This window comes from Peromyscus leucopus, chromosome 13 (assembly GCF_004664715.2).
Source record: "Peromyscus leucopus breed LL Stock chromosome 13, UCI_PerLeu_2.1, whole genome shotgun sequence".
Lineage (NCBI taxonomy): Eukaryota > Metazoa > Chordata > Mammalia > Rodentia > Cricetidae > Peromyscus > Peromyscus leucopus.
In genome coordinates this window covers 22,652,651-22,671,472 of record NC_051074.1, presented here as the reverse complement: position 1 = coordinate 22,671,472, position 18,822 = coordinate 22,652,651, and the positions used below count along the sequence as shown (strand labels likewise).

At 43.0% G+C, this 18,822-nt stretch overlaps 1 protein-coding gene across 1 annotated transcript in view; it reads left to right on the top strand.

Annotated features, from left to right (window-relative positions):
• Nucleotides 1-18,822, top strand: part of Ptprm (protein tyrosine phosphatase receptor type M) — a 968,046-nt gene that overhangs the window by 840,669 nt on the left and 108,555 nt on the right. Inside the window, exons 22-23 of the mRNA XM_037210182.1 lie at nt 6,695-6,771; nt 9,035-9,071. Of these exons, the coding sequence (XP_037066077.1) occupies nt 6,695-6,771; nt 9,035-9,071 (114 nt within the window). The remainder of the gene's footprint in view (nt 1-6,694; nt 6,772-9,034; nt 9,072-18,822) is intronic.

The following is an 18,822-nucleotide window of genomic DNA, read 5'->3' as shown; positions in this document are numbered from 1 at the left end:
ACTTGCTTCCTTTCAGTTACTATGATAAAAAAAAAATACCCTGAGAAAAGTAAGTTGGTGAAAAAAAAAAAAAAAGTTTAGCTTTAGCCCGTAGTCCTGCGTCCCCATATGTCTGTCTTTGTGGAGAAATCAAGTCAACAGGAAGTGAAACAGCCAGGCACATCTACAGTCAAGGGCAGAGAAGAAAAAGCAGTGAACACATGCATGCTTATTCATGCTCATCTCTTTTTCTCTGATTCCATAGCGTCTAAGACCCCAACCCAAAGAACGGTGGTACTCACCCCAAGCTCAGTCTTCCCATATCAATTAACATCATCACATACTCGTAGGCCAACCTGATGTTAACAGTCATTCTTCAAGGCCCTTTTCATGGGTGATTCTAATTTGGGTTAAGTTGACAATTAGAACTAACTAGCACACCCACAGTCACCAAGAAACATAATCACATGATGACGACTTTGCTTTGCAAGGTGAAGTACCTCCCTGTGCTCTCTGTAGACTGGCTCCTGTAGCCCATCCTCACTGCTAATGTGTAGTTGGTTCACCATATCACTAGGTACCACATCCACAGAGTCAACCAATGTCAGATTGAAAATCTTTGGGGAAACGTGTTTGTACTGAATCAGTGCCTATTTCCTGTCATTATTCCCTAAACAATATGAGAGAGCAACTATTCACCTCACATTTCCATTGTACCCTACAGAGATAATTTAAAGTATGCAGGGGAATTTGCATAGGTTATATGCAAAGAGTATGACATTTTATAGAAAGAATATAAGTATCCATTTGATTTGGGTATTTATGCAGTTCTGAGACAGATCCAAAATATATACCAAGGAACATTTGTATCTTCCTGGCGGGTAGGTTCAACTCTCGCTGTTCACACTTACTTTAACACTGAAAGAGAGAATACTTCATAACCTTTTTCTAATTCTTAGACATTTCTAGCAAATGGACATCAATAATGTATGACTTCTCCTTTAGCAAGCTAGAGTCCCTGCTACTACTGCCTGTACATCACCAGAGAAAGGGAGCAAGCCCATGTCGGGAAGATCTTTCCAGCAAAGGGCTCTTAAGGCTGGAAGTCTGTGAATGTCCTTTCCATCCTTGAAGGGGCTGTTGCCATGGAGATCGGGGTTGTAGCAGAGAATGGAGGAAGGGTGCTCTAAGTGCGGCCATGCTGTCTTTGAGTTGTGTGGACCACATACAGCAGAACATTTGCCTTCTCACACTGCTGAGCAACTATCACCACCAGCCATCTCCGGAACTCTCTTCTTCATCCTGCAAATTCAAAACTCTACATGGAGTTTCTAAAGAGCTCTCCATTCCTCCCTCAGCCCAGCCCCAAGTAATGCCCATTCTATTTCTTTGTGTAGTTTCCCACCATGGAACTTCACGAGCAGAGTCCCACACTCTTTGCCCTTCCATTCTCTTGTCTTGTGTTTCACATGGCATAATATCTTCAAAGTAGACTCTTGAGCATGTTGTTATAAAGCAAAGGTTGATGAAACCACCGATCAAGTCTGGACCTAGAGAGGAGCCAGCACCCCACAAGACCCCACTGTTCCTTGTTCGGATCACAGCTTACTGTTCCACCCACTAAAATAGTGACTACTGGGTTGGGGATATGGTTCTGTGATAGTGTGTTTCCCTAGCATGCATGAGTCCTGAGTTAGATGCATAACAGAGAGAGAGAGAGAGAGAGAGAGAGAGAGAGAGAGAGAGAGAGAGAAAGAGAGAGAGGAGAGAGGAGAGAGAAGAGAAGAGAGACAGAAATAGCAACAGAGAGTCTATGAAGATCTTACAGTAACCATTTTCTCTTTTTTCCCATATTTTGAGTACCTCTCAGAAGAATCATCCCAGAAAAAAAAATAGAATATGTAGTATTATATAAGCCACATATAAAACATTTTAACATTGCTAATGGGTATACTGCATAGAAACAAAAAAAATAAGTGCAAAATAACATGTTCTTTAACCCAATATAGCATAAATATTAGCATTTTAGCATGTAACCGATGTGAAATTGTAAGTTGGGCATTTTACTCTTCTTGTCTACCATACAGTGTGGTAGCTATTTGGCTACACATGGCTATTTAAATTTAAAGTTGTTGAAATTAAATATATTTTAAAAGTCAGGGGCTGGAGAAATAGCTCATTAGTTAAGAGCACTGGCTGCTCTTCCAAAGGACCTGGGTTCATTCCCACAAGATGGGTCACAACTTCAATTCCAGGGGATCTAGTTCCCTCTTCTGACCTCCATAAGTACATACATGGTACACAGACAGACATACACGCAGGCAAAATATCTATACACATAATTTTTTAATTAAAAAAAAAAGTTCCTCTCTCTAACCACAGTCCATGTACTCAGTCACTATGCATGTCTGGTGATTGCTGTGCTGAAGAACAGTGGTGTAGAACATTCCATCTATGCAGAAAGGTCTACAGAAAATGTTGCCAGTGTCTCGTGTGTGGCTTTCATTTGGTGTGGCTTGTGTTTATATAGTTTGTGTATGTAACTGTAGTTCATTCATTGTCATTACTAAATAGCATCCTGCTTGATAAGTTGTAATACTTTTGTTAATTGTAAACAATGTTGCTAGGTACATTGTTATTTCCCCATTGGGATGCACACAGACAGTATCCACTTGTTACTGTTGGCACATAGGATGGGTGTCTTCATCCTTACATAATAACAAATTCTTTTTTCGGTGTTTGCAATCATGTTCGCATTCACCGGAAAGTTCCTATTGTGCTACACCCTCACCTACACTTAGCACTGTGACACTTTCCAGTGGGTATACAGTAATACTTCTTTGTGAGCTGGTCTTTCCCCCTTATTCATAAAATAATAAGGTAATTGTAAGCAGGGTAGAGAAAAGAGATGATAGATAACTCCTGTGTGTATGCTTATATAGTATATGTAATGTTTTATGTTACATATATGGCTACTATCCTTAAGTAGGTCTGATCTGTAGGGAAAAAAAGACATGTTTACAATACTGATAGATAGATAGATAGATAGATAGATAGATAGATAGATAGATAGATAGATAGATAAGTAGATAGATAAGTAGATAGATAGATAGATAGATAGATAGATAGATAGATAGATAGATAGATAGATAGATAGACAGACAGGGAGGGAGGGAGGGAGGAAGGAAGGAAGGAAGGAAGGAAGGAAGGAAGGAAGGAAGGAAGGAAGGAAGGAAGGAAGGAAGGAAGGAAGGAAGGAAGGAAAAAAGGAACGAAGGAAGGAAGGAAAAAAGGAACGAAGGAAGGAAGGAAAAGAAAGAAAGATGATAGATAGATAGATAGATAGATAGATAGATAGATAGATAGATAGATAGATAGATATCAGTGAAGAGGCAAATTGAAGATCTACCTAAGCTTATAGAAGCTAAGATCATGTCCTCTCCCTTTGGGGGAGCTAGCTAAGAGCCTGATAATATGCAGAACAGCTTCAATTGGGTTCTGTTAGGGCACCTTTTTCTCAGGAGCTCTGGTGACTTCAGCAGGAGAACTGTCTAGGCTGCTCTCTGAAATAAATGGCCATGCATGTGCATGAGCTCTTCTGGCAAACACGGACTGTAACAGTCCACACACATCCATCACACACACAGCCGACCTCCCCTCGGCTGCTAACACAGGCAAGATATGTATAGGGAAATACTGGTTCTAAACACACTCGTTCTGATCCTTAAAGTAGGTGGCCATGAGGAAACCTGATTCCATGTAGCTCCGTCCCCAAGGTACTGTCACCTTGTCCAGCAGACAGCTGTGAAGAGTGAGAAAATGGACCGTGTCAGTAGTCATTGCACAACACACGATAATAACAGCTCCCATAGATTTGTTGCTTACTGTGTACTGGCTTCTTTCCAATCCCTTTACATGTGTCATTTTAATGCTTCCATTGATTGTGTGGCGTGGACTCCACTCATCCTTATTGACAGAGAAGGAAACTGTAGCACAAAGTGGGGGGAGTTCCTGGCCCCAAATCCCAAGTGGAGGACTCTCACCCACCAAGAGAGACCTTCAGTCACACACTTGCTGTGGGGTAGCCTCGCATATATATAACCTCCACCCCAGATTCTCTTGGAGCAGAGCAACAAGGCACAATTGCCTCTAGATCAGCCGTTCTCAACCTATGGGTCGAGACCCTTTTCACAGAGGTTGCCTAAGACCATCAGAAAATAAATTCATAAATTTAATTTAATAAATAAATTAATTTAATTTAATAAATTAAAATTTATAAGAGTAGCAAAATTACAGTTATGAAGTAGCAATGAAAATAATTTTATGGTTTAGGGTCACCACAACATGAGGGTCATAGCATTTAGGAAAGTTGAGAACCACTGTTCTGGATTTTTCCTGTGGCTTGTCTAGCCCAGTTAGTGACCATATTCCAGATAAGCATTGAGGCCCTGACTCACTGCGAGGCTCTGGCATGCAATACTATCTAATGTGACCAGAGGAGAGGGGCCTTCATCAAGGATGGATTAGAAAAGTGATACAGATGGCATTACGCCCACCAGTGACAGCAAAGAGAATTTTCACCCTGCAGGACCTGAGGTGAACATCAGGGCCTGAGGTGAAATCCTGACTTTGCCAATTAGTCTGCCAAGTGGAGGAGCAGATTCTAGTCAGCCCTTGGCCATGATGAGAGACATGAAGAGACATGATGGCCCATCCCCCACAGCTCTCTTGACCCCTGCCTCACATGGCATACTTCTTTCTCACTCACCAAACTAGATGGGATGCTGGGTCCTGTGAGCCTCCGAGGCAGCTGTTGGCAGCTTGGTAAGGGTCTCACTCTCCCAAACAATGGCAATGGGATTTGACAAATCCTTTGTCACGCCACCTCACTCCTCAGTGACCACAGAGCTTCCTTTCAGGGAGCTGGCTCTGATCCATTCTCAACCCTGGCTTTCAGAGAGTGCTTACATAGAAAGAGACTCACTCCTTGGCCAAAGCCCCCCCCCTTTTTTTTTTTTTTTTTCAGTATCTAGGTTTGAATCCAGGCAAGCTCTCTGGCACTCACTCAGCCACACCCTTCGCTTCAGGAGGTAGTGTAAAGAACGTACTTTTCAAAAATAATTTTTGCATTTTGTTCATTCAAGAAAACATTTTGGTGGTGCATCTTGTGCCCCAGGTACAGAATTAGTGATGGGGGTTGAGGACCATGGGACTGCTTGGGTTTTCGGGCTTAAAAGACGAATTTTTCAGGGAAGTAACTGAGATAATGAATAGTACATGTACAGAAATTTTTCCACTCAGGAAATAATGTAAATATACCTGTTAAACAATTCCAGCCCCATATGCTGCTTCCTGTTTGTCAGGATTAGTGCTTGGTGATGTTTGTTGTTCTTCAGTCTTGAAACAGCCTAGTTTCTGGCAGTTTCTGCCAAGTCCCTTCTCCAGAAGAGGCTAAGGCTGGTGGTCACAACATTGCTCTTACTTGGTGATGCCCTCAGGCACAGAAGAAAGCTAGAAAACTACAGAGAGCTAGGCCTCTGTGCTGGCTACTCTCACATCACCTTAACTACAAGCCAGCATCATCTGGAAAGAGAGAACCTCATTGACTAAATGTCCCACCAGACTGGCCTGTGGGCAAGCCTATGGTATGTTATTTGTTGACTATTGATGTGGGAGAGCCCAGGCCACTGTGGGAAACCCTGCGTTGCATTGTCTTGATTGACAGTTGGTGTGCGAGGGCCCAGCCCATTGTGGGTGGTGCCACTCTGGGCTCTTGGTCCTGGGTTTCTATAAGAAAACAAGATCAACAAGCCACGAGGAGCAAGCTAGAAAAGAGCACCTCTCTTTGGTCTCTGCAGCAACTCCTGCCTCCAGGATCCTGCCTTGAGTTCCTACCCTGACTTCTTTCAGGGATGTTGTGTAACTTGAGAGTTAGAAGCTAGAATAAACTCTTTCTTCCTCAAGTTGCTTCTGGTCATGGTCTTTATCACGGCAGTGAAAACCTCATCTAGGACAGACTCCATCCAAACTTCCCGGAAGGCTGGGCTGAGGATTGGTAGCCATTATCTTTAAGGTGGATGTTATAGGCAGACTTCAGCATCTGAGGCCTTGTATGTGATTTAGTGAAGCTGTTCAAACTTCCAAGAAATAACTCTTGGTTAAGAGTATGAGTCTCTAGCTTTTACAGTATTCTGTGTGTTTCAGTTATCAAAAAAAAAAATTAGGAAGATTTGTTATTTTTTTTTTAAAAAAAAAATAAAGAACTATAGATCCCAACCTTAATAGCAAAATGGGAAGTTTAGAAGGTTTGTGATATTTATTATCTTGTTAGTGGGCTTCCTATTACTGTCACAAAATACTTGGGATAAACACTTGAAAAGAAGAAAGGTTTCTCTGGACTCACATTTTCAGAGTTCCAGTCCATGATTAGTGTGCTTTATTGCTCTGACCCTGTGGTGAGGCAAATCATCTTGATAGGAAGTACATGGTGGAGCGTTCTCATGTTAGCATTCCCATCTCCCCAGTTGGAGCCATAGTTCCCAGTAACACTACAGGCTTGGGGCTAAGCCTGCAAAAGATGTCAAATTCCAAACTGCAGCCATCTTTAAAGCAGAACCGTGCGTGGGGAGAGTCTGTGTGCTGTACAGAAGCTCTGAGGCTGAGGGCAGCCTTGGGGTCGCCTTCGTTCATGGCTGTCTTCTGTTTCCTTTTGCAGATGATCACTCACGGGTTCGGCTGCAGATGCTGGAAGGTGACAACAATTCGGATTATATCAATGGCAATTACATCGATGTATGTATTTTAAAATTATAATAAATCCAGACATTCTGACACATGCCACACCCCAGATCTGCCGCACAGTTAGTAGTCATGTGTCAGTGACCATCCACAAGCAAATGTCAGTGTTCCACACACTCCACAGAGTGCCGTCTCAAGTGAGCCTGTTTGGGGATAAACATCTTAGTCTCTTTCTGTACCCCCTTCACTTACGCATGCTTAGGCGGACTAAAAAGATATTTTTTACATTTTTGTCAACAACTTAAAAAAATGTTTGCATATTAATCGGACAAAACCATCTAATTCCTAATGCGATGATTTGCAGCCTCTTGTCGCTGTACTTTTAAGTTGCCTTCAAAGTCATCCACAGCTGTTCACCAGGACTTCCAAGGCAGGCAAGGCGTGTCATTAAATATGCAGGCTGTTTAATTATTGAAGATGGCTGCCTTGTTCCTTCTGCGTCATGTTAACTTAATGTCTTACATTAAGATAAATTCTTTAAAAGACAGCTTGTTTTCAGTTGAAAGAATGAATGAATTCAGAGGTAGGAAATCCAGGGTACTGTATGTGGCTGTGCAAGGCACACACCTCGGAGAACAGATTCACTTCCTCAGCATTCCCAGGCATGTGGCTGTGCTAGGCCAGGTTTTCATTCCATTAGCATTTCCAGGCACCCATCGTAGCCACATGCATGTTAAGCATCCCTAATCCCCCAATCCAGAAATCCTCCAAAGTCCAAACTTTTCCAGGGCTGGCCCAAGGCCACACAACTGGAAGATGCCACACCCACCGTATGTGACAAACTGCAGTCAAAGCACAACACACAGCTTAGTGTCACCAATGACGAAGGGCCTCCTTACACCTTCAGCCATAACACACCAGCGTGGTTTGCCGCAGAATTAAATTACTGTACAGATTGCCTTTAGGCTGTGTGGATAAGGGGGACATGAAACACAAATGACTTTTGTTTAGCTCCCATTCCCAAAGTGTCTCATTCTATTCCCTCTCACATCAATCACTAATCAAGAAAATGCCCTACAGACTTGCCTACAAGGCTGATCTTTCAGAGGCATTTTTTTTCTCAATTAAGATTCCACTTCTGAGATATGTCCGGGTTTGTATTAAGTTGACAAACCAATCAGCACGGGATTTTAAGGGGATCTTCAGCTGATCAGTGATACAGATGGGAACTGAACAATGACTAAGGTGGTTAGTAATGCGGGCTAGCCTGAGACCGTGTGGGCTAGCTCAGTTCATCCCATGTGTCCCTCCAGTCTTCTGGCCTCCTAAGGCAGTAAACTTGCAGAATGAGGAAGTCAGTTCTCTCCCTTGTGGCATTCAATGGCTGACAAATGAGTAATTCTCTAAGGAATTCTATGTAATGTTGGTCTCAATTCTGTCTTTTGAGATGTGAGGCAAGTCAGTTGTGTTGCAGAATTTCTGCCTTTCTTATTCATTGCTGCTGACTCAAGAGCAAAAAATAATCTAACCGATGGGCATTTAAGGTGTCTGAGGAATCTGTATTTTCTCTCCAATTTTTTTTTCTGTTTTCCAGTTATCTTTGGGAATAATATTTAGGGTAATCTCCAGGGACAGAAATGTATTAAGGTCCACGATGATGCAGTATGTTACTAGAAGTAATTTTCTCTGAACTGACTTTTATCTTTCCCAGATAACTTCTCCTGTGATATCTTTGCCTCCCAGTTTCTTTGTGTCCAGTTTAATCTGTCCTGCTTCCTATGGGGTCATGAGTAAAGGGAGGGGTCTCGTACAATCTCTACTTTAAACCCCGGCTCTTGCTATAGCATTGTGTCATGGTACGAGCAGTGTTTGAGAATGGTTCTGAGCATTGCTATTGATGGAACTGTCTACACTGATAGAACAGAATATGTGTTAAGCCCTCGGCACCTTGCCAATGATATCCCAAATGCAGACAAGGCTCTATCGCATATTCCCAGGCATTCACACCTTCATAAGGGTCTTGGTCATTTTAGTTCAGAGAATCTGTAAGTTGATAACTTTGGCTGCTCCTCCATCATCTCATAGCCAGTGTGTAATGAAGCTCCTTGCGCTTCCTGCACACCATCCAGAGGGCCGTACTTGATGCCCCTTCACTTGATGAGACAAACTGAGTGATCCTGTGTCCGGCAACTAAACTATCGAGTGCTTCCGGGGTTGGTGTTTGAATGCATGGTCGTTTCCACAGACTCAGTGTGTGAGTTCTGTGCAACCCACCGACTTTAAATTTATCAAATATTCTTTCTCATTTTTTTTTTAGGGCTACCATCGACCCAATCATTACATCGCAACCCAGGGTAAGTTTATTTTGGCTCTTGTGCCTGTCTCTTGTTGCTTGCTAGTCTGAATCACTTCAAGTTTATCACCCACACCCTCATGAAAATATTTTACGTGTGATATATTGTGTTCCGAACCATTGATGCATGTGCCCTTATTTTCCCAACAGAAGTTTTGGTGCTGTAGGCACTTATTTGGAACTTCATGTTGAGATCATTAAAGAAATGTGCCCACTGGCTCACTATTGAATTCAGTTTAAATGCTTTAGGAATTAGTCTGACATTTGCAAGAATATATTCTATGTCCTCTATCTGGATACAGAGATGGGGAAGAAGAATGCCCTTTAATAAGTCTGTTTTGACTCCTGTCTGTCCACAGAACTGTGGGAGTCTCTGCTGGGGAGTCACAGTTAATCCAGTAGCTAAGTTTAGGGGGCAGCTGTGAGGTGGCCTGCATGTATCTGGGTAGGCATGATGCACAGAACTCCAGTGAGAGGCACAGGTGAAGTGTTAGTGAAACTGGAAATGGGCGGGGCTGTTCTACTGAGATGGTTCCAGATCAACAGGACTTGAGAATGATAAATGGTCATGATTGAAGACCTGGTAGCAGGAAACGCATTTCCAAGGTAGAAGGCAAATCCTTTTCAGTAAGGGAAATGAAAGAAAGCTAGAGGAAATGCTCAGAAGGGTCATCATGGCGATAGTCTTTGTGTGATGGTCTCTGCAGCACGTGAGGATGCTCATCTATGAAGGGTGTGTGGGTCATCCTAAAAGATAACTTAGTGAATAGATGTGAGATGAGCTAGAGGTGCTGACACACAGAGAAGACCCAGCATGGCTGAAGAACATGTATTTCTCCAATTTTTTAAGTTAATCTTTGTTTCTGGTGATCTATTTGTCTTGGCTTTACAATATCACAACAAAAGACCTGAGACAATCAACCATAAAGTAAACAGGTTCATTTTACTACATTAGGAGTTTTAGTCTATGACTGATTGCCTCTGTTGCTTAGGGTCTATGACCACACAGTATGTCATTACAAGGGTACGGTGAAAGACATTCATCACCTCATGCTAGAGAAACAGAAAAGGAAAGAAGAGAATGGCTTGGGTCCCAACATCCGTTAATGACCTATGAGCTCACATGTTGTGATCCCTTCTAAAGCTTCCACCTACGTCTTCCCTTAGTAGTACCAAGCTGTCTTTAAGGACCAAACTGGGGGAGCATTACATCCTAGGAAAAACAGCTGGGAATTTACTTATCTGTGGGTTCCAGACCCACAGATCAATTGAGCATGAACTGGAAATATTTGGGGGGAATGTGTATTGTGTGTGTCCAGAGCTTTCTGCCTTGTCATTATCCAAACAATGCAGTGTAGCAACTCTGTGCACAGCCTGAATGCTGGTTTAAAACATTCAGAGGTTAGGTGCAAATCACAGCACCTTTGGCTGTAAGAGACTTGGGTATCTTCAGATGTTTGCAACCTGAAGAGTTCCTGCCCCAGCCCACCAGGGACAGCGAGGATGGACCGCACTTGAAATGTTGCTGTCAAAAACACAAACAGGGAACCAGATTTACCTAATCCTCAGGCAAGCAGCTACATCTGGCTCCTCCCTGTGGTGGTGCTGCTGCTGGCAGTGCTGTGGGTGAAAAGCCCCGGGTGGAGCCAAGATAAAGACTGTAGGGCCTTGTCCCTCCCTAATAGCAATGGCTTCATGAAGAGCCTGAATGGCCCCCAAAACACACACAGTCCATGCTCTCCTATCACAACCAAGGACTCTGTGTCCCAGGTCATGAGAACTTGCCCCTGCCCTGTCTCTAATTGCTGTTCCTTCTGTATGGCCTGTAGTCAGTAACAGCTCCTTCCAAGGTCTCTTAACTAGTCAGATGCATACTCTTCTGGAGAGTACCCAGTGTGAAGCTGGCAAAGGCTAGCCCTATACATGCACACTCTCCCGTAGAGTGCCCAATGTGAAGTTGGCACAGGCTAGCTCCACACAATGGCTGCCAGGACTATCCGAAAGCACTGCCTGGTGCAGTCTCCTGCAGCCAGGCGAGAATAATTGATTCTCAGCACCTTCTGGATCCTGCTGTCTCCAAACTAAACTCATCCGTGCTTTCAGGCACACACCGTTAGCTCTCTGGCATGAATTCTGAAGGCTTTCCGAATGTTCTGAAGCAGGTGTCACGGCGTCTGATTTAATCACTTTGATGATGTTGGAAACTGGCCGCTTCTTATAATGCCTGTAAAATTTTGGTGGTTAACTATCCAAAGTTTCCCTTAGCTTACCTATCCAGCAACTTAATTGGTACCTCGTGTTACCATAGATGGCATAAACATCATATAACTAAATCTCTTTGGAATTTTCAAGATTTCTATGACTAAATAACCAGCTCTACACACTGTCCTTCAGAGCTTTCCTTGATTGATTTTTCTCCACACCCAAGAGAGATGTCTCTCTGAAGAAAATAACGCTAGCAAAACCACTTTGCGCAGAATGAGTTTGAATGACACTTCCCTGCTTGGTAGCCGCCTCGGCCTTCAAACTGCCAGGTGGTAATGAGCAGAAGCATCCCGAGGTGGCTGAGGCCTGGCAAGTGGAGGCCTGACCTTCATGGAGAAGGCCATGCCCAGTGCACTGCGGCCAGACCATGGAGACCTTGCGTAACCACAGAGTGTGCTGCACAAGAGCGCCCCACACTGGTGGTACCTGTGTCACTGCCAGTGGGAGCCATACCTTCAGACTGGAATGCTGGGATTAGAAAGCTAGATTCCTATAAAGCACAGGGTCAAATAGCCAAACGAATGGAAACACATGAACTATGAACCAAAGGCTGAGGGCCTCCAACTGGATCAGGCCCTCTGAATAGGTGAGACAGTCGATTGGCTTGATCAGTTTGGGAGGCATCTAGGCAGTGGTACTGGGTCCTGTGCTCATTGCATGAGTTGGCTGTTTGAAACCTGGGGCTTATGCAGGGACACTTGGCTCAGTCTGGGAGGAGGGGACTGGACCTGCCTGGACTGAGTCTACCCGGTTGATCTCAGTCCTCAGGGGAGGCTTTGCCCTGGAGGAGATGGGAATGGGGGGGGGCTGGGGGGGAGGGGAGGGGGGCAGAAGGGGGGAGAACAAGGGAATCCGTGGCTGAATGGTATTGTAAAATAAAATAAAAGGAAAAAAATAAATAATAATAAAATAAAAGAAAGCTAGATTCCCCTTACTTATGTATGCCACAAGCATCGTGTTACTAGTGGCCCAGATGGCCAGTAAGAAAGGTAGTTGGTGTCTGCTCATGGACCACAAATACTTCTACATTCTAAGAAGCCAGCAAAACAGGCAGTAAGGACTAATGCAAGACGAAAGTTTTACATCCTTCCTTACTCTGTGTCCCTCAATATTTAGTACTAACATAATTCTGAAAGAATTTTACTCAAAGTCATGAATCTACAAGCCTAGCCTGTTTTGTGTTAGGGGCTATCTCTTTGTTTTTTGTTTTTCAGTATGTTATTCCTGTCCACCCTGTGTTAATTATTTTCTGTCCAGAAGTCAATAGATGGATGGTCCAATAGGAGCATCATCACGTCTGAATGATACATTCATACAGTTGTAACATGTAAGATTCATGACTAAGCAAATCAGAGGGCCTTAGGAATCTGTTGCTGCCCGCTTAGAGCCACGACAGAGAGATTTCAAACACCCAGCTCACAGCAAGGGGCGGAAGAGTGTACCAGTGGCTAGGCTAGCTCAGAACCGATCATATTTCACAATCAAATTGCGACCCATGGAGTGGGCCTCAGGTGGGATGCAGCACATTAAGAACCACACTTCTTCACCTGACTGAGAGAGCTCCTGCTGGCTTCCTGATGGGCAGCCAAGGGGGTCTGCACAAAGCGGTTGTATTGTTTAGCTGCATTTTAAAAACTGACTTTAGGAGAGTCCTGCTTTAGCCTATCGGAAAAAAATAGAGGTCCTGCCCCTATTGCTTTCTCCCAGAGTCCGTGGAAGAATCTAACAACCAGCTGGGAATCTAATCTGAGGGATATTCAATGAATCTAAGCACACTGAGTTCTTTAGTCCATTCCCTTTATTCTTCTCGGTCAGTTCTATTTACACAGCTTCTTTTCTGTTCTCATACTTAGCTCCTCTCGGTCCCTCCTGCTGTCCTCTCATATCTATCTAGTTCTTTCCATCTTTTTTCTCCTCTTTGTTCCCCTCTCACATATATATGTATATGTATATATGAATATATATGTATTTGTATATATGAATATATATGTATATCCATATACATATCCATTCATTAACAACCTGTTAATAAAAACTACAAAGTACACTCTCAGGGACAAATATTCTGATAAGAGTCACGATTGGCAAAGACTTGGTCAGCTTAATTGGTGATTGACAACAGCTGTAGGTTGTAAAAAGTCCTGGCTATCTCTTAAAGGGATCACTACAAAGGTTACGAGGAAAGAAATTAAACCAATGAGAGATTTAAGGAAAAGGCAGAGAATACATGTACTGTTTTATGTGATTAATAATATCCAGACATGGTTTGTCAGTTAACAGCCTTTTTCTGTTAGTCACCTGAATCTCAGGACCTGTATATAATTAGTCTATTGAGCCTAAAAACTTGCATTAAAAACTGGTGTAGAAATAAACACAAAGTGTTAATTGTTATTTGAATCAGAGTGGGGAGGTGCCAGTGGAGGAAGCTTAGGGCAACATGGGTGGTGTTGATCTCTAGAAGGACTAAGATATACCAAGGCAGACACCTGCGCTATCATTTCTAGTTCGCTATAATTCTTCTGAAGGGTTTTGATCCAACAAGGCCAGGCACCTGCAGTTCCATTCTATGAAAGTTCTATGAGGATACTCTGGCCATTTTGCCTCATCAGTAGCTAAGGATAGAGAACAAGACCTCTAAGAGTCTACAGTCCACATGGACCTAGTATGAGGCATATTTTAGTATGTGTCTGTTCATAAAAATTGTACAGTTAAATAAGAAACCATCTTCTAGACTATCCAGTTATGTGTGCCCATCAGATTGAGATGTAATCATGAGATTACATGTACCCATAACATGGAAATGCATAGTAAATGGAGAGAATCATAGCTGTTATTACAGGTGCTAGACAAGGAAGCCAATCACAGGAAACAGAACAGACCCCCGAACTCCAGTACCTCAGATGGTGAGGATTAAATTCATCCATGTAAATGGTATATACATATGGAGAGCTGCTGGTAGCAAAAGACCATAGGAGTATACAGCAGCTGACAGCCAGCATTCAGAAGGTCAACCTATCAGAACCAAGGGTTCTGTTAGAGGAAATCACCATGTAAGGCGTTATGAAATTACTGCCTTTTGAATGAATTGGCTGTTTCTTGTTGTAAGACAGCTTCTGTTTCTCTGCACCCCGCTCCCCAGCACCAATGTGCTATGCTCTTCCCCTCTAGCTTCTCTGTTCCTGTTGGTCTTGTTTGCCCTGAGGAGTTCCTATGCCATCAGCCAGTTGCAGAGCATGCTATGGATTCATTTGTTAGGTCCTGTCTTAGACTTGTTTAAAAACATCGCCTAGTAAAGTAGAGCACGCTTCAGCTCCCAACACTAAAGAGACTGATGCTTTGAAAAAGAAAACTTGGTATGATTTTTCCCACAAACAGTGATCACCATACTAAGGATGCCAGCCACATCTCTGGGAGGCATGCTACACCATGTACTTGTTTCTGCCTTTCTTAGAATGCACAGTTGCAGTGACAGTTTATCCATAAAATTCCTTTTAACAACCCAAGTTTATATCCGAAGTTATTGGCCTAATTGACCAATGGTCAGATTGATAGACATCTCTTGGGCCTGTATTCCTAATAAACCTGCTCTGAGAATACTTAAAGACATGTTCAGACTAAAAAGAAATGTAATAAGCAGAGGGATGAGATCCCATCCACCTATGTTCTTATGGGACAGAAGTGTTCCTAAACAATGGAGCTTAAGCTTAATTCACACAGAATAATGTAAAGATGGCTGACAATCATGCATAAATGCTCTTTATTTGTATTTTTAATTTTCTTTTTACTTCATTTTGATATATTTATGGAATATAGTATTTCAATCTACATATTCATTGTAAAGTAATCATACCAGGATAATTAGTCTGTCCATCATCCCAGATGTTTATCATCCTTTTGTGGGAAGGACATTGAAGATCTTATCCTATAGCTATTTGGAGCACACAATCCATGTTTATTACAGCATCACTCATAATGGGCAAGATAGGAACCAGTGTGTCTATTGAGGAACGGATGGATTTTTGAAAATATGGTATTTGAAATCAGCCAGAAACGGAGAGATGAACATTGCATGATCCCACACTAAATTTGAAACCGTCACACCAAAAGCTTTTTAAATCTTTAAGAGGAATTTAGGTCTATACCTTAATTGAAGTTAAAAAGAAAGACACCAAGTACAAAATTTTAGAATTAGTAAAAATAAAAAAAAAAAATTCCCAGTCTGTCCTCTTTGATTTGGGGGGATTTTTAGTACAAAGAGTTGGAACTTGAGAAAGAAATGTATTTAAGTGACCTTTGTCCCTATATGAGGACCTAAATCATCTATGCAGAAGTAGCTATCAACTGTGTGGACAGCTGAGGGGAAAATCAATACCATGTGACAGACTTACTCTAAGGGACATTTTGTTCAATGGGGGATTAAATACACAGATGCTTGAGGTCACCTCTTTTTTTTCAGATTCATCCCTTTGAAAGGAAAGAGTTATAACTTCATTTCCACATACGTCCCCTGGTGCCTGCTTTCCTGGGTCTCAACACCATGGACCCTTGGCAAAGCCAAGCCATCCCTTTAAAATGCCAGGCCATTCAAAGCTCAACAACCAACTTGGTTTGTCTACCAAACACTGGGCTGAGCACAGGGTCACAAGGTCACCAGTGACCTCAGCATGGCAGTGTGGAGTTTGTCTTGGGATGGTAGCATGATGGCTACTTTGTGGGCTTGCTATACAGTCCAGGACTTCTTTAGACAGGTTATCTGTCCTGTTTGGTGGGTTAAAAAAAAATGAGTGCCAATTCAGTTTCCTCTGTCTCTTGACTTATCTAAAATTCACTGCTGGAAATTTCCTGACGCTGGTCCCTACCCTGCCATAGAACATTTGAGAGTACCTGCCCTCAGCTATGTCTTGGGAGCCAATTTATCTCTGTTTTATTCATTTATTAGATTGAGTCTCTTTTTTGTTAAATAAAAGAGGATCCCACTTGTGTACTGAGGAAGGCTTAATTAAAGAGGATGGGAGCTAATGAAAGCCTTTATTCCTTTGGCAGTCGCCCCTGAAGCATGGGAATGCAGCAGGGCTTTCTTTCTGCTGTTCTCTGTGACAGAAGGCAGCCAGGTCCTCCGGGCTGCCAAACCACTCCACGCGGAGAGCTGCTGTTCTTCTTGTTCTCTCCCTGCTTCCCTCCATGCAGCCTGCACAAACACCTCGCCTCAGTTTCCGAGCGTTCTCTCTGGAGACCAACACTAATGAAGGCCCTGGGCCACAGCCAGTGGGAGGCGCCTGTGGTGTGGACATGGGTCAGGGTCCCTCCCTTCTGTGGCTTTAAGCACTTGGTCCTGTGACTCCTCCCAGCTCCCCCTGCATATGGCATGTAGCCTATGCCAGGGATCGGGGACCGAAAGTCTCAGCAGAAGCCTGTAGACAGATCGCTGTGATCCGCCACGCACCACCCCTTAGATTCTCAGCTGTGTTTCCGTTGTTCGTCAGGGGCCTAATCTGTACCAGATCTGCTTTGTCTGCCTCCGCCTTCCCTATCAAGCTCTGCAGAAACCTCTGCACTCCCAGCCACAGGGGTACCACTGCAAGCTGAAAGGGTTGGTTCAGCTGCTGTGGAGGCATGATTCCGGAACAATGCTGAGTGTAGTCCATAGAGAGTGAACCCAAATAACGATCCATCTAGATGGGGTTTCCAGAGATGCTCTGAGACATTGCAATGCTTCGTCAGCCATTCTCCATCATTGATTGCACTCTAACTATACTTTGCTTACACAGCATGATCGCAATCAGATCTTTGAATGTTGGCCCGAACCTTCCTTCTGTATGCAGACATGTTTGGTATCAGGAAGTGGTCCAAGACACCCTCCACCCGAGAATCCTTAAAGGAGAGTGGTTACTATGTGATTATTATGTGGTTACTGTGTGGTTAGTATATGGTTACTATATTGCAGTGGGTAGCTGTTCCAGCTTTGAATAAACCTCCCTTTTAACTATGTGGAGTTGCCTTAATATTTCCACCGATACTATATGGTTACTATATGGTTACTATATAGTTACTATAGGGTTAGAGTGTGCAGCTTGGAAACCCGCTTTGCTGGCAGCCTCTCAGTCAACATTAGCTACCGCTCTACTCACCTTACAATGTTACCAATCCCGACACACATCTCTCAGTGGCAGAGATAAGCCAGGCTTTGTCCTAAACACAGTGCATACCCACAGGATACTCCCAGACTATCATGAAAGCAGTCCATTCTGCCTCTGTCGGAGCTTCCTTCCTGTACCAACGAGAATCACTTGAGTTTCACCCACATCCTCTACTCCCTTCAAAGTATAAAGATTGTCATCACCATGAACTTTCGAACAAAGGTAAATTTGGGTTAAATAGGCAATTAACGTCATCAAAAAACTGGAAGCAGCATTTTTTCACCTTGGAAAAAAAATGTTTGAAACCCTTCCCATGCCCACACTCTCACACACAAACACATACATACAGTGTGCACATACAAACACAACCAAAAGAATCTTCTATGCCTGCCACAAGAAAGCATGTTTAGATCTCAAAGATATTATTTCATTTTCTTATGTAAAGATGTTGGGGTTCTGGGTAGGCAAAGAAAGGTAGTATTCAGAAATTCAGTTTACATTCTTAAAAATTCCTGCATCCTGGGCTGGAGAGATGGCTCAGAGGTTAAGAGCACTGACTGCTCTTCTGGAGGTCCTGAGTTCAATTCCCAGCAACCACATGGTGGCTCACAACCATCTGTAATGAGGTCTGGTGCCCTCTTCTGGTGTTCAGGCATACATGCAGGCAGAACACTGTATACATAATAAATAAATAAATCTTTAAAGAAAAATTTTTATTCATCTTTTTAAAATTTTTACTGGGACTTAAGATGTAGTTAATAATATTATAGAAGTTCCTAAACTTTATTCTAGTAAAGATAAATTCAAGAAAACAAAACCAATGAAAGTATATAAACATAAGAAAGAAGAAAGGAATTTTAATAATGGTTAATTGTAGAGGGGTAAACTTTCTATACGTAATGTTAGACAATAATAGTTTTTAAAATGGGAAAGGAAAGACTAGAATTATCTGTCTTAGGACTTCTAAGGAAGACCATGGTGATCAGTTGAATGTATCTTTAGTAAGAGAAATATGGGCCTTGGGGGGTGGCTCAGTAGGTTGAGTGCTGGCCTTACAAGCAGGAGGGCGTGAATTCAGACCTCCAAAACTCACGTAAAAGGCAGGCATGGAGGCATGTGCCTGCGGTCCTAGCAGTGGCTGTATGGAGGGCAGACACAGGCAATCCCAACCAGCCTGGCCTACAGGGCGAAGGTCCAGGCCAGTGAAAGGCCTTGTCTCAAACAAAACGTAGAGGGCACCTGAAGATGTCTGTGGTTGTCCTCTGACCTACACACACACACACACACACACACACACACACACACGTCAGGCCCACAGGTATCCACAAACCCCACACAAACATATGTACA